The 14,950-nt window shown below is 45.2% G+C and overlaps 1 protein-coding gene across 4 annotated transcripts in view; it reads left to right on the top strand.

The window, feature by feature from the left end:
- Positions 1-14,950, top strand: part of MYO1B (myosin IB) — a 175,072-nt gene that overhangs the window by 43,160 nt on the left and 116,962 nt on the right. For all 4 annotated transcript variants that reach the window (XM_082690485.1, XM_082690486.1, XM_082690487.1 and 1 more), the window contains exon 3: positions 7,697-7,812. In XM_082690485.1, the coding sequence (XP_082546611.1) occupies positions 7,697-7,812 (116 nt within the window). The remainder of the gene's footprint in view (positions 1-7,696; positions 7,813-14,950) is intronic.

Below are 14,950 nucleotides of genomic sequence, written 5' to 3'. Positions count from 1 at the left end.
TTGGAAGTCGTTGGACAACCTGGGTTTCTACAATTTGGCATTTTGCTTGGCCCCTCTTCCCCAAGCTGTGCAGGCCTAACAAATAGCATGGATGGTGTGCTCTGAGGAAAAGAGAGTGGACTCTTGGCTCCTTGTCCTAGCTGCACTTGTGGTAGAAAATGTGTCAGACCACTTAACTTCTTTGTATTCTGTTGTTATGGGCAGTAAGATGGAGAGTGTCGGGGTGACTGAGGGAGAGTTTAGTAAAAAGGTGTTTAAGTGCATGTTTTATGCCAGCACCTTTTTTTTATTATTATTATTTTAGATTTTATTTATTTGAGAGAGCAGAGCAAGCACAGATGGGGGAGGAGGGGGAGGGAGAAGCGACTCTTCCCAACCCCCTCCACTGAGCAGAGAGCCTGATGTGAGGCTTGGTTCCAGCACCCTGAGATTACGACCTGAGCTGAAGGCAGATGCTTTTAACCCACTGAGCCACATAGGCGCCCCTGTGCGAGCACTTTAATAGGTCTGGGGATGAGTTGCTCAGGAACTGTGGAGACTGGAACACAGATAACTAAAATTCATTCTGAAGTTGGTAGAGAAGCTGGTGGATAGGCAGATGGGGATGCCTGGTTAGAGCCTCCGCAAAGCAGGGGCTTTAAAAACATAGCTTGAAAGAAATCAATATTGAAAGCAGCATCCAAGAAGTCAGGGTGGTGAAAACAAGTCATTGTGAGGTTTTCATATGTGTATTTTATGGTTTAATTATAATTTTATTTTCAATTTCATATGGGGAGTTGACATGTAAACTTTCAGAATTTAGGGCTTCTAAAGATCTTAATGTTGCCCGGGGAAGAACTGTGATGTGAAAGATGTGAAACTCTTCCGACTTTTCTTTGTACGTACACTGATGTTTGGTTCATTTAGCATTGTGGTCGAACGTGCGTACAGTGCCACGTAATTGAGACTTGAAGAATATCCAAACTGTGCTTCACTATTTAACTTGAAACTTTCTTTGGTTTCTTTTGGTTAGATACCATTCCAAAATGTATTGTGTATATCCTTGTCATCCAAACCAGAACACTGTCTCTCATGCTGTCCTTTGATGGCCGTGCTGTGTTGGCCCGGTGCTGGGTGATAAAGGACTCCGGCCAGCTGAGCCGGGCTGTTGGCTCTTGCTCGAAACAGCTCTTTGTTTTGATGCTTTCAGAATTATTTTGATTGATGCTTTCAGAATTATTTTGATCTCTTACTCCTTTTTAAAATTTCATGCTTTGCTTCTCTTCCCCTCTGTCTCTTTTCCTTTTTCCATTCATGACCATTGTTTCTTCCCTTAGGGTAGGAGTTCTTTTTTTAAAAGTTTATTTGTCATTTATTTATTTATATATTTATTATGTTATGTTATGTCATGTCAGTCACTTTACAGTACACCGTTAGTTTTCGATGTAGCGTTCCGTGATTCATTGTTTGCGTATAACACCCAGTGCTCCATGCAACACGTGCGCTTAGTACCCGTCCCAGGCCTTACTCGTCTCCTCACCCCCTTCCCTCTGAAACCTTAGTTTGTTTCTCAGTCCACAATCCCCCATGGTTCATCTCCCCCTCTGATTTCCCACCCCCCTTCGTTTTTCTCTTCCTTCTAATGTCCTCCATGCTATTCCTTAAGCTCCACAAGTCAGTGAAACCATATGATAACTGCCTCTCTCTGCTTGACTTAGTTCACTCAGCATAATCTCCTCCAGTCCCGTCCATATTGATACAAAAGCTGGGTATTCATCCTTTCTGATGGAGGCATCATACTCCATTGTATATATGGACCACATCTTCTTTATCCATTCGTCCCTTGAAGGGCATCTTGGTTCTTTCCACAGTTTGGCGACCGTGGCCATTGCTGCTATGAACATTGGGGTACAGATGGCCCTTCTTTTCACTACATCTGTATCTTTGGGTTAAATACCCAGTAGTGCAATTTCTGGGTCATAGGGTAGCTCCGGTCAACAAAACTAAGAGATAACCCCTGGAACAGGAAAAGGTATTGGCAAATGACACTACGGACAAAGGGCTGGTATCCAAGATCTAGAAGGATAGGAGTTCTCAACTCAGTTTATCAACTGTACGCAAACTGTTATAAATCTATCACATTTATGTTTTTTTCTGGGGAGAAGTTGTAAGTCCCATAGCTTTCATTGGCATTTCAGAGGGATTGACAGCTTGAAAAAGGTTAAGAACTGCTTTGTAGCAGTATTTGTTAAACTGTAAGTTTCAACCTGTTAATGGGTGATAAAAAACCACTTGGTGGGTTAGGACCAGCAGTTTTTTTTAAAAAAACTGTAATGACTAGACTTGAACAAATACTATCAGTGTGTCTCAGATGGTAAGAGTATTCAGGGTTTCATACATATGTGTGTACGTGTATGTAATATACACTCGAGCACACACACACTTCATCTTGATGAAAATTTATTTCTTACAGTGAGTCACAGTTGATCGTCTGAGACATACGGCTACAGAGTGGCCCCAATTTAGAGATGCTGCTGCTCTTCCTCTGTAGTGTCCTGAGTTTATTAGAAATGTGGCTAAGATGAAAGTAAGTGAGGCCAGAAGGATTTTCTCTCCTTTTAGAAATGTTTACAGAATTGATTACTTTGGAATATTTAGAGAAGAAAGTAAGATAGAAGGGTGGGTCTGGAGAGACACTGTCACGGTTGCTGCCACCATGATTAAAACACGGTTCTGTGGGTCCCGAAGGGGAAGACCACACACTGTGGCCTTCACCTGTGGTTACACGTGACTTTTTCTGGGGAGACTTAAAAAATTGTTCTAAAAGATTTTATTTATTTATTTGACAGAGAGATAGCAAGAGAAAGCAGGAGACAGTGCGGGATGTTGAGGGGGGTGGTGAAGGGCAGAGGGAAAGGGAGAAGTAGGCACCCCACTGAGTGGGGAGGCCAGCGCGGGGGTTAGCCCCAGGACCCCGGCATCATGCCCCGAGCCAAAGCCAGAGTCTTAACTGATTGAGCCACAACTGGGGAGACCTTAAAAGATGCAAATGCCTGATCTTTGGGTTACATATATCGGGGGGCCTTTCTGCGTTCTGAATTGCTGGGTGCAAGTCCTCCAGGAAGGTTCTGTGGGTCCTGAATAGTTTTCTCTGTGATCACAATAGGAATATTTTTTTTTTTAAGATTTTATTTATTTATTTGACTGACAGAGATCACAAGCAGGCAGAGAGGCAGGCAGAGAGAGAAGAAGGGAAGCAGGCTCCCTGCTGAGCAGAGAGCCTGATGTGGGGCTTGATCCCAGGACCCTGAGATCAGGACCTGAGCTGAAGGCAGAGGCTTTATTTAACCCACTGAGCCACCCTGGCGCCCCATAGGAATACTCTTGAGTATTATTTGGTTATTCACAAGGCATGTGTTCTGGAATGCTGCAGATATCTGAAATATGAAGACGGAGATTGTTTGGACTTAGGAGTGTTTGTGTATTCTTGATCTAATGTCTGCCCTTGAGAAATGAAAGATAAAGTTGGTAATCGAATGTGCCATTTATAAAAAGTTAGAGCTTTTTCTCTCTCTCCCCTTTTCTTTCCTCCTGTTCCCTCCTCCACCCCCAGCTTCCTTCTTCCTGCCCACCCCTCCTCTCCCCACCCCTCCTCTCCCCACCCCCCTCTCCCCACCCCTCCTCTCCCCACCCCTCCTCTCCCCACCCCCCTCTCCCATCCCTCCTCTCCCCTTTCCCCTCCCCCCCTTCACCTCCTTTTTCCTTCCTAGGCAGCAGAGGCTAGTCCCACAGGGCAGCAGGACTAAAGGGGGCTTCCCCGTGTCGTGGTGGTAGTGTGTGTGTGCCTGAGTCCTTGCGGGCGCCAAGGGCTGGGAACGTGGACGTGGTGGGCTGGGAAGTGGCAGAGACGGTTAGGAGAGTAGTTAGGAGGAGGTTAGGAGGTTGATTGAGCAAATACATACATACATGCTAGGGAAATGAGAACCAGGCTTGTCTCTGTTAGAGAAGGGAGATAGAACCTAATTGGGAGATAGTCTGGGCCATTACGGCGAAGAAGTCCCTTGCACTGTAATCTGCTTAATGGGAGAATCCGGATTCTGGTCGGAGTTTCTCTGGGTTCTTTGGGGCTGCAGGGACGAAATTGAGAGATGAGCGCAGCCATCGAAGTGGTCTGCTGAGAGATGAACTGAGCCGCGGGAGGCCTTTTGTGGGCCCAGTTGGTGCAGCCACTGTCCGAGCTGGACACAGGTGACACACAGGTTACCAGTCAAGTGAGTGAGTGGAACTCGGGGCGGGGGGTGGGGTACAGGGGATGATGTTTGTTGCTCCCTTTTGTAAAGATCTATAAGCTTTGCTTTTTTTCCTCCTTTTTTTCTCCGTGACATAATCAGAATAAACTGGATACACTTAGCCCTTAGTACTTACTACTGGACTCTAAGAAACCCTGTGTCCTGTCTCCAACCTCTTAATGCCAACGGCTGCTGAATGAGTTAGTGCAGAGTTCTTTTTAGAGCCCGGTGCAATAAGCAGATACCAACTTTAAATAATATACCGTGGCTTGTTAGAAAAATAATGTCTTCTCATGTGTAAGCCCAGATGTTAATTGACGTGAACATGAACTGCTGGTACTGTTGTCCTGATCCTTGGAGGAGGTGCAGTCCGGTACCGCAGTGCCCGCATGTGGAGTGCAGAGCTGCCAGGGCCAGCGTGGAATCCTAAGCCCCGCGCGGCCGGGCAGCTGCAGTGAGGAACCCTTCTGTGTCTCCGGAAAGTCGGACTGTGACGCAACATTGGAGTTACTCTGTTGACACAGAGTGGGAACATTTAAATCTTTGACGAACGCACATAGACCCTTCAAGGAAGAAACCCACAAGCAGCAAGGGCAGGCGTCCTGGTAGAGGACAGGCCGAGTGAGGCATTCGAGATTAGAGGCTCGGTGTCTGGAACATGTACACAAACTAGCGAGGAGAGAGAGTGCCGCTTCTCGCCCTGTTTCCTTGTTTTAGGTTGATAAAAGCTTGTCCTGCTTGACTGCTTTTCTGCTTCGTCCTGAGCCATGTTGGGGTACCGGTAATTGTTGCTGTAACAAACCAGCTCCCCAAATTAGTGGCCTAGAACAACAACTATTTATTTGTGCCCCTTTCTCTGGGGTAGCAATTTCGGTGCACTTGAGCTTGCTCTGTCTCCTGCCGGTCTCAGCCGGGATCATGCGTCTGACTTGAGGCCTCTGGTGGCCTGACTGGGGCAGGCTGGCTTGGGATGGCTTCGCTCCGCGCCGGGCGCCAGGCTCTGCAGCTCAGGGCACCCAGCCATGCGTGGGGCTCAGGCCCATTCACGTCCTGGCTTCCAGTCACGGCCATGAAATAGGGGTTCATCCTGCGCAAGTACTTTTCAAGCCTCTGCTGTGTGTCATCTTGTAATGTCCCGCTGGACATTTGATAGTCAGGTCACATGGACAAGTCCAAGTTGAAGGCCGGAGGAATAAACTATCTCTTGATAGAAAGAGTGGCAAAGTTAGATTTCAGAGGGTTATGCCTGCAAGGGTGGAAGGGTTGTTCTGGCCAGCTTTGCAAACAGTGTCCCACAGTGGGAACCTGCAGGGAAAGGGTAGAGTAAGGATTTGTTTGGTGGCAACACGTGGCATGAAGTTTTCATAACATATCGGGCACCGTAAACAGTGTACTTGCGACTATAGTTGAGCAGAAGAAGAGTTCTGGGAGAGTGACTTTCTTAGTGACAAACGGCCCCGTTAAAGCCTATCATTCGGTTTACAAGTCTTGACGGGGCATCCTCAATGGGCCAGGCCTTTTTGAGGTGACAGGGAGAGAACGGGGTGGGGGGCGGGGAGAATTCATAATTCAGTATGTATAAAATTCACAAGTAACAAAGAGAAGCTTATAACCCAGTCGTGTGGCTTTTGATTTTGGGTTTGAGGCAGCAAAGTTGTTCTCTGTCAGAATGCTACGGAGGCAGATTTTTATCAAGAATTTAGCCACCGGGAAGTTTGGTTTTAAAGAACAACTTGGCCATTGGTTTCTCTGCCAACAGCAAATATTTGTCTCAGTTATTATGTTCTAGAAATTACCTAAAAAAGGGCAGTCTTGTGCTTTTCTATTGAAGAAGGCCGATCTTTTAATCAACAGATATTAAAAGAATCACTGGTCATTACATTTTCGTATATACCAGTGTAGCTAATTCTGGTATATTCGTTAGAAGCGATTATGCCCGTTACTCAGTCTCCAGCATCTCCCACCTACTTGCCCAGGTAGGCTGGAGTGGGAAGAAACCTTTTAGAAAACGTGGAAAGTTGGGAAACTTGGAATCTTGTCAGGCCAGATTAATTGGTCCTCCTGATAGAAGGTCAGAAATGAATGTCAGAAATAAATGTAGAAAATTGCGTGGGAACAGAGTTTTCTTTCATAACAGTGGCCTTGCCTATGCTTGACAGGATGAAAAAGTATGTGTAGAGATGACCTGGTCAGTTTTCTGGGTTGGAAGAGAAAGTCTTTTGTAGTTAAAATAACTGTGACCCATGTTTAAAAAAAAAAAAAAAAAAAAAAGTCAGCACACTCACACTGCTCTGTTTTCTATTCTGTTCGGTTTTCTAGAAGGATCTGACAATCTCGAATCCAGTGGTGGCAATATGGGAAAAATCTGTTGCTCTGAAAATGCCACCCTTTGTTGCATGACACTGGAAGGGTGGGGAAGTTAGAACTGACTCTTTTCCCTTCTTTTTTTCTTTCACCTCTCTCTTTAAAAAAAAAAAAAAAAAAAAAAAATCCCTTAGGTATTACTGTTCACGTCTCCACACTACCCCCAACCCATGATGTTGAAACTGAAAGGAAAAACGAAGCCACTAAAATGAGTTCCAGTTACGTGACTTTTGCTCACAGCCTGCTAGTCTTTGTACAGAATGAGCTGAACCAGACTACTCTTGCTGCCGGGAATCCAGATCAAAATGAAAGGGAAGATTAATAGCGTTCCACTTTGTAGTGTGAGAGGGTTCCTGTCTGCGAAAATACAGCATCGATCCCTTCAGAAGTCCATTTACATTCCACATTGAATTTAAATTTGACATTAAATGGATTCTCCTTTAGAAAATACATTTAAATTCTGATGTTATAATATGTTAGATAGAATATGAGATTATGTTGTTCCAACACCCAAGGGATAACTATGGCTGTCATATGGGGCCGTAAGCTGTCTGCGCCCACTGGAGAGATTGACAGGCTGGGGTAAGGCCAGCCCCAAAGTAGAGGGTCTGGCTGATAGGTCTGGATGTGGTTCAGACGGCGTGAGACCCTGGGTTACAGTGGATTGAAACAGCAGGGCAGAGATGAGAGGAGGAGGCACCGGTTCTAACCGGAGTAAGGGAAAGCATAGCTGTTGCTCAAAATTAGCTGTGGTGGTGACGAAATTTTTGGCAAGTGTGACAGGACTGTGGAGAACTCTTATCCAGGATCATAAATTAATCTGGAGATTTACTTTGAAAGGTATTTTCAACATATAAATCTGTACCTTCCATTTATCAGCAAAATGAATAAACATTATTGACCGTCTGTCTTTGGAGATATTAAGTGTTCTTGAAAAATATGAATGGTCAAGCAGTAGAACCAGTTTTCTTTTTAAAAGGGTGAAGCCATGAGTCGCTGAGATTTAAGATGTTAAAACACATCCTGTGTAATAATGAGGGTATTTTTTGTTCTCTCTTTTGCAGACATACATTGGAAGCGTGGTTATATCCGTTAACCCATACCGGTCCTTGCCCATTTATTCACCAGAGAAAGTAGAAGATTACAGGAACAGGAATTTTTATGAACTGAGCCCTCACATGTAAGTATGGGATTAAAGCATCGAGTTTCTCTTTCACTGCAGAGACGTGTAGTGGACAGATGTGTCCAGCTGTTTCCTTTGAGTCTCAGGAAAATGTTTTCGTCATTTTAAAAAATAAGATGGAGGAATGTGAAAGTTAATTGTTAGGCCCTCATTTTAAATTTCAAAAAAGGCAGAATACTTCATTAGGCGTCAGGCTCTTTAAGTTCTGAAATATTTGGGTTCAGTATGTAAAATATGTTCTGCTGCAAATTATATGGAAGTAGCAGCTGCTGCTAATTATTTTTGCAAATAAAACAGGAATGCTCATTGTTTATTCTTTTAAAGAGCCCAGGCAGCATTTTCGTGGGGTAGGTCAAGAAGGATCCTGAGTGTTGGGTTGTGTAATGGTTTTGAGTGAAAAGAGTGAGTAATACCTTCGGTTAGTAATCTTCACAGACTCTGACATCGTTCACCAAATGTGTGCATGAGGCCCACGGTTTCACCTTCCCGGAAGCCAGTTGCTTGTTTGATTTTTTTTCCTGAAGGTCACTCGTTAGTGTAAAGAATTCCTGTAAGTAACAATCGACAGTAATTACATAGCACCAGGGTTGAAGAGCCCTGAACGGAAGTGGAAGAGCCCGCAGACTTCTGGCCGTGGTCTTGCAGAGCAGCATTTTCTCTCTCTGATTGAAGACGAGCTGTTATTTTTGACAGAAAATAAAATCTTAATAGTTAAAGCATATGGATATCCTAGTCTTAGATGTTTCTCTTGATAGCATGGCACATACTGACATTTTTGGCCTGTTTGGAACTACAAATGTAAGGACTCCCTGAACACGGTTGCTGAAAGCTAAATACTGTCTATTTTGCCGACCGAGTGGGTTCTGATTGTTCTGGTTTTTTACTACGAGTAGATTTTGCAAGTCATCTTGTTTCGTTTTGCCTGGAGAAAAATAAATTCTTGAAATTTGTTCTATAAAATTCTCTCTGTTGTAGTTAAGTCACTGTAATGAAATCCTTTATTTGATGACTGAATCTCTGTCTTAAATTCAAGGCCTTGAAACCACGCTTCCCAAAGTCAGATGCTTAGATCAGGGTGGTAGGGTCCCTCAGGAGCTTATGCAACCTCTGGTCTCCTAGGCTTACCTCTAACAAGCCGGGAATCCTGTTTCTCACAAGCTTTTCGGGTGCTCCTTGCGTCCATGCGGGTCTGAGAGCACGCTGCCTCCGGTAGGCGGTCACCGGCGTTGGCCCCCCCTTCACTGCTTGTAGCAAATCATGATCATTCCTGCAAGGAATCTTCATAATGTAATAATGGCTTGTATTTATTGCGTATTTACATGCATGATAACTCATTTTATTCTCAAAATAATTCCGTTAGGTGTAAAGACGGTTACAAATGGGGAAATTTTTCCAAAGCCACGCAGCTCACGGGAGGGGAGCCGGGCTGTGGACACAGTCATCGGCTGCGCACCTCAGCTAGAAACGGGCTCTGTCGTTGTCTTGGTGGGGCTCCTTCTCTGGGTCTCTGTCCGCATCCCAGGCCCTCCAAGGTAACCTTAGCGGTGCCTCACTTTATCTCCAGCCGGCGTGTCTTTCTTCCGTCGCAGCCTTGATCTCCAGTTTGGGGATGTTTAGATACGGAACAGATGTCTATTCTAGAACACAGAAGTTCATGCTCTGTAATAGCCGTTTTGTCCTCACCCCGGGAAGATTTCCGAGTCTCTGAGGCACGCTATCCTCCTATGCCCCCTTACTTCAGCGACAGTCAGCTGTAAGATAAATACCCAGTGTGCTTAGAATAAAGACAAAATCTTTTTTTTTTTCTTTTACTCAGTAAATGTTTATTAGATTGAGTTAGGCAACAAGACTTTTCACCATGGTCTCTGAAACACCGTCCTGGGGTGGCCGTGCAAGGTCCAAGTTTACGTAATGAATCTAAACTCACCAGATTTGAGTCAGGCGGTCCTGCCCATCTCGCTTCGTCCTTCACGGCCTCGCCGCCGCCGTCCCACCGCCGTCCCACCGGTCCTATTTGCACATCCTGTGCCTTCTGCCTGGAATGTTCTTCCCTCCTTCTTCCCCAGGGCGACTCCTGTTCTTCCTTCATCCTCAGATTGCCTTAGACCTCCCCAGGGAAGAGCGGTCCCTCGCCCCCTCTGGCCAAGGTCAGAGGCATTGCCCTTGTCACAGTTGCAGTTGAACGCTGCTTTATGGGATTTTTTGATTCGCGTCAGCCTCAGCTGCCGTGCGGCTCACCGTAACATTATCAGCACCTCAGGGTAAGTTAAGTGCTGAGAGTGTGTTGAGTAGGACTTGGGTTCCAGTCCCAGCACTTCCACTCACAAGCTATGTAATCTTGAGCAAATTGAAAAAAAAAAAAAAAAAAAAAAAAACCACTTCAACTCAGAACTTAAGCAGTTTGCTCTGTTCAGTGGGAAAATAATGATTAACTTCTAGGATTCTTGGGAGGGGTAGATACCTAGTAGCTATTTAGATAATATAATTACCCGGTATAGGTCAGGTGCTTAGTCTGGAATGGACCACAGCCCTCTAGGAAGGGAGAGCAGCTGCGGTCACCAGGGCTAAGTGTAGTTATTGTAATAATGAGAAGTACAGGACACATTTCGAGCATCCTAACATGCCCTTTCTTACCAGTTTCTCCTCCATGGTGGGCTGTTTATTTATTTAAGGATTATTTATTTCAGAGAGCAAGACAGAGAGAAAGCTCGTGTGGGAGGGTTAGAAGGAGGGGGAGAGAGAATCTCAAGCAGACTCGGTGCTGAGCAGGGAGCACGACGCCCAGTCTCAGGACCCTGAGATCCCGACCCAAGCCGAAACCAAGAGTCGATGCTTAACCAGCTGTGCCACCCAGGCGCCCCTCCACTTCCCTTTAAAGCATTTTTCCTGAGTCATTCCTTTTAAGTGTCCAACTTTGATAGTGTCTGAAATGGGGTCAGTGCTAGCTGGGTTTCCTACTAAAACCTAGTCTGACATTCTCAAATAGGAATTTTACAGTATAATAAGATAGATGATTTAGGCTTTTGATGTATTGTAACCATAACTGTTTCAAGAACTTGATCCCAATTTGAATAAAAAATGTAAATAGCTGCTCAGACCATGTATACTTTGAAAATTTTGCCAATTAATTTACCCCAGATGACATTTGGAATTTAATTTGACCTGGTGTTGACTGTTAGTCTTCAAAAACACCCAGGTTCTTTCCTTTATAGCTCATGTGTTTTTGAAAGTTGTCCAGAAATGATCTTTCTCTTTAAATTTCAGATCATTGAAAAATATTTACATTTCATGTAGGTACATGACTTTGAGATAGTGTCCGTGTATAGATGAATAAAATGAAAATAAACAGTGATTTCGTATGTAAATTCCTTTTCGAGGGTGTTTTTACGTCGTCTTCTTCACTCCTACTACATACCCTGTCTCTACGGTTAAAACCTTGCCAGTCTCCTCAGGGCTGTTCTGAAAGCTCAGTGCACACGTGACTTCCGCCTGAGTTACCCGAACCCTTCCCCCTGTGTTTCTGTGTCATCCTCTTTAATGAGATGGAAGCTTCTATGGTCAGGATCCTTCCCCTGCATACGTCTGTGGCTTTTTCATTGCTTTTCTCTTAAGAGCTCGGTGACTACGGAACAAAAGCGGTTTTAAATAATTTTTCATTTCATCTTACCTGTGTTATCTCATTGCTGGTATTTCAGTGAACTCAAACCGTTCTTAGTAGGATATTTACAGTGTTAATTAAAAATTTCATGGCGTATAATGAGAATTTCTTCTCCTTCTGATAAAAAAGAAAGTTAATACTTAGTATCATTTTCTGGTGCTCTTTAAAGCCTGAATGTTCAGGTCCCGTTTATTCGTGATCTAGAGCACCTTTACCATCTGATAGAGTGTCTAGCCGACGGAGCACAGCGACACGGAAGGAAGAGTGTGTTGTGACCAGTGTCCCCTCTTGGTGGTCGCAGCCCAAGAGCCAGCTAAAATGTGTCCTTAGCTCGGGATGTAATGGGTCGCCGTGTTCCGTCAGGCATTACAAGCACTATGTGAAGCACACAGTCTTTCTCTGTTAGTAAAGGAAAAACCCTGCAACAAGTTTTAAAAACTGAGGAATGTGCCTTTGAAAAATTTGGCTATTCTCACCTAAAAATGAGAAAGTAATTAATGGGAGGATTTGGACAGTGCTCATGTCAGTGGTCCAGACATGAGTCCTCTGTCATGAGGGACCTTTTGGTTCCTAATTCTGGGCCAGGTGGATCTGCAGGGCCACATGCCATTGTCCAGAGAGTGGCCCTGCTGGAAGGCTTGTGTGTTCTACGTCTTTGTTACTCCCGTTGTCATCCTCCTGGAAGGTAAACCAGGTAAACGTTACAAAGAATATTTCCGGCTGTATCTCAAGATGTGCTAGAGCGGTGGCTGTCTGGAGCTTGGGGTCCAGGCCCAGGACAGACGATTCAGATGTCCTCCTTTGTGATATCTGTATTTGTCTCTACAGCAGAGTTGGAATTCTTTGAGGAAAATTGCTTTTTTTTTTTTTTTTTTTGAGAACTCTTATGACCATTAGACCCTGAATTCTCAGAGAAGTAGTTTGTATAGTGGAGTATGAAAGCGTTTTTTTAAGGAGAAAGAGAGAAAGTTAGGGGATGGGGCGTTACCTTGCTGAGGCTTTTGTCTTATTCCTCTCCTCTCCGTTTTCGGAATAACTGAGCCTCTGATGGGTTCTGCACCTCTTGGAAACTCACTTGCAGAATCAGATTTCGGGCTTTCCCATCTAACGTGCTTTCTACTTCCTGCTTTAGAAAAGTTACTCATTTACTGAGCACGTATTTGTGGAGTGCTCACCGCGTTCCAGGCTGTCTGGTAGGCCCTGGGGTGTGGTTGTGAACAAAGCAGATAAAATTCTTGTCTTCTTGATGGAGACACAGTCTTCTCCTAACTTAAGTATACAGAAACCAAGATTGTTTCAACCACCAGTCAGGAGGGAAAGGATGGACAAAGGGAGGGAAGCTTTTGTGAAAACAACATGAAAGTCGATGGTTATCTTAGAAAGCGCCATTGATGCCTGCTGTCTCCTGCGGTTTGAGTCAGGAGCTGATAGGCTGTGGTCTGTGAGGTTTTGCATCTCTGTAGGCCTCTGACCTGGACGAGTGACTTGCTCAGGACAGAGTCCCCATGCCATGAGTCCCAGTGTAGACTCCTTAAGCCAACATTTTCTGTTGGAATGACACCGTCTTGAAAAGAGTTGAAATTGCCTTTCATCTTTCTGCGTGACTCCTAAGGGTCAAAATAAGCAGACGGCAGTCCCCGTGTTTGCTTTCAGCCTTGGCAGATATTTGATCCTGGACAACCACGGGCTGGAAAACTTCTTGATTTGGAGGGACTGCCAGAGGAGGAGGGGGAGGAGAGAGTTTGATCGTAGCTGGGCAGTGGCGATGTGGCAGTGAAGGGCAGCCATTAAATTGAAGGCTTCCTAGGGCTGCGGTGAGAAGAAACATTTGTGGGCCCGGCGCGTGTTCAGCTCCTTGGATGGAACTTACTGCCTTTGACTCTCAAGTTTTTATTCTCATTTTATTGTTTTACTGGGTCTCTACTCTTGGCAGAAAGACACCTCAGCAACTTCTCTTTCAGATTACAAACTTTTTTTTAGAAGATCTTATTTATTTGACACAGAGAAAGAGCACAAGCAGGGGGAGCAGGAGAGGGAGAAGCAGGCAGCCCGCTGAGCAGGGAGCCCGATGTGGGGCTCGATCCCAGGGCCGTGGGATCACGATGCTTAAGTGACTGAGCAACCCAGGTGCCCTCTGATTATGAACCATTTTAAACTAAAGTTGGAAGGTTGATTCTTTGCGACCATAATGTTTTTATCATGAAGCTCATTGTGATATGAGAATACATTCATTAATGAAAAGTGTTTCTGTGTGTCTGAGAAGTCTCACATCCTAATTATAGATCCCTGAGAATTTTTTTTAAAAGATTTTATTTATTTATTTGCCAGAAAGAGAGAGAGAACACAAGCAGGGGGAGCAACAGAGGGAAAGGGGGAAGCAGGTCCCTGCTGAGTATGGGGGGAGCCCCACGTGGGACTTGATCCCAGACCCTGGGATCAGAACCTGAGCCCAAGGCAGACACTTAACCAACTGAGCCCCCCAGGCGCCCCTGCCCCTGCCGTGAGCACTTACATCCCTTCTCACAAAATGCACATCTCATACTTGGAAGTTTATTTTGAAAAGTCTGTTTGTAATGCCAAGCCCACGTTCATACCACAGTATGAATAACTAATACATAGTTATTTCAGTGATACCATCTTAAAGGGAGAAGTTTGGTTCTCAGCTAAATAGGTTTCTTCCTGCTGTGATTTTACAGGTCTTTGACAGGCCCCGAGAAATTCTGCAACATTCAGACCCATTTCATCCAAAAGAGTGGCAACAAGGCCTCAGCCCTGAAGATGATTTGTCTAACACTTCATCTCCAGCAAGAGAACGATAGTTGGAACCCATGTGGGGAGCCCTATCTAGAGAGGCTGTGTTTAGGGTCCGTTTAGGGTTCTTGAAGTAAGAAACATGGCTGAGGTCTGTTGCTGGGACTTGTTGGGCAATAGGACAGGGTAGCTAGGGAAAGGGGGTGTGTGGGAGTCTGTCTGAATGGGCAACAGCAAGTACTAGTCCTGATCCTAGTCTGGGGCAGTTAGCCAAGTCAGAGAGAATGGAAATCACAAGTTCAGTAAAGCTTGTAGGGCCCCAGACTTAGGAGGCTGGAGAAGCAGGAGTGTGTCCTGGGGCTGTCTTGGGACAGAAATCCATACAAAAGGGAACAGGCCCTGGCGCGCCAGCCTCAGGAGGGGACTTGCTGCCCACTTTGCCCAAGATAGCTTTCTGCCCAGCTGCAGCCCGTCTCAGGGATCCCAGAGCCCGTGTGGAAGTGATGGTTCACTCATTCAGTCTGCATTTTTAAGCCTCTGCAATATGTGGGAGGTGCTATGGATACAGAGTTGAATTTGTCCTTGAGGATCCACAGCCTGCTGTGGGGGAGAGACCAGTAACCAACTACAGAAGGGAGAGAACTTCCCTGATGAAGTGGGAGATATAGTGGGGCGCCTGGGTGGCTCAGGCGGTTGAGCATCTGACTCTGGATTTCGGCTCAGGTC

The sequence above is a fragment of the Mustela nivalis genome (genome assembly GCF_964662115.1).
Source record: "Mustela nivalis genome assembly, chromosome: 11".
In the NCBI taxonomy this organism is placed as follows: domain Eukaryota; kingdom Metazoa; phylum Chordata; class Mammalia; order Carnivora; family Mustelidae; genus Mustela; species Mustela nivalis.
This window is presented reverse-complemented; position numbering and strand designations above follow the sequence as displayed.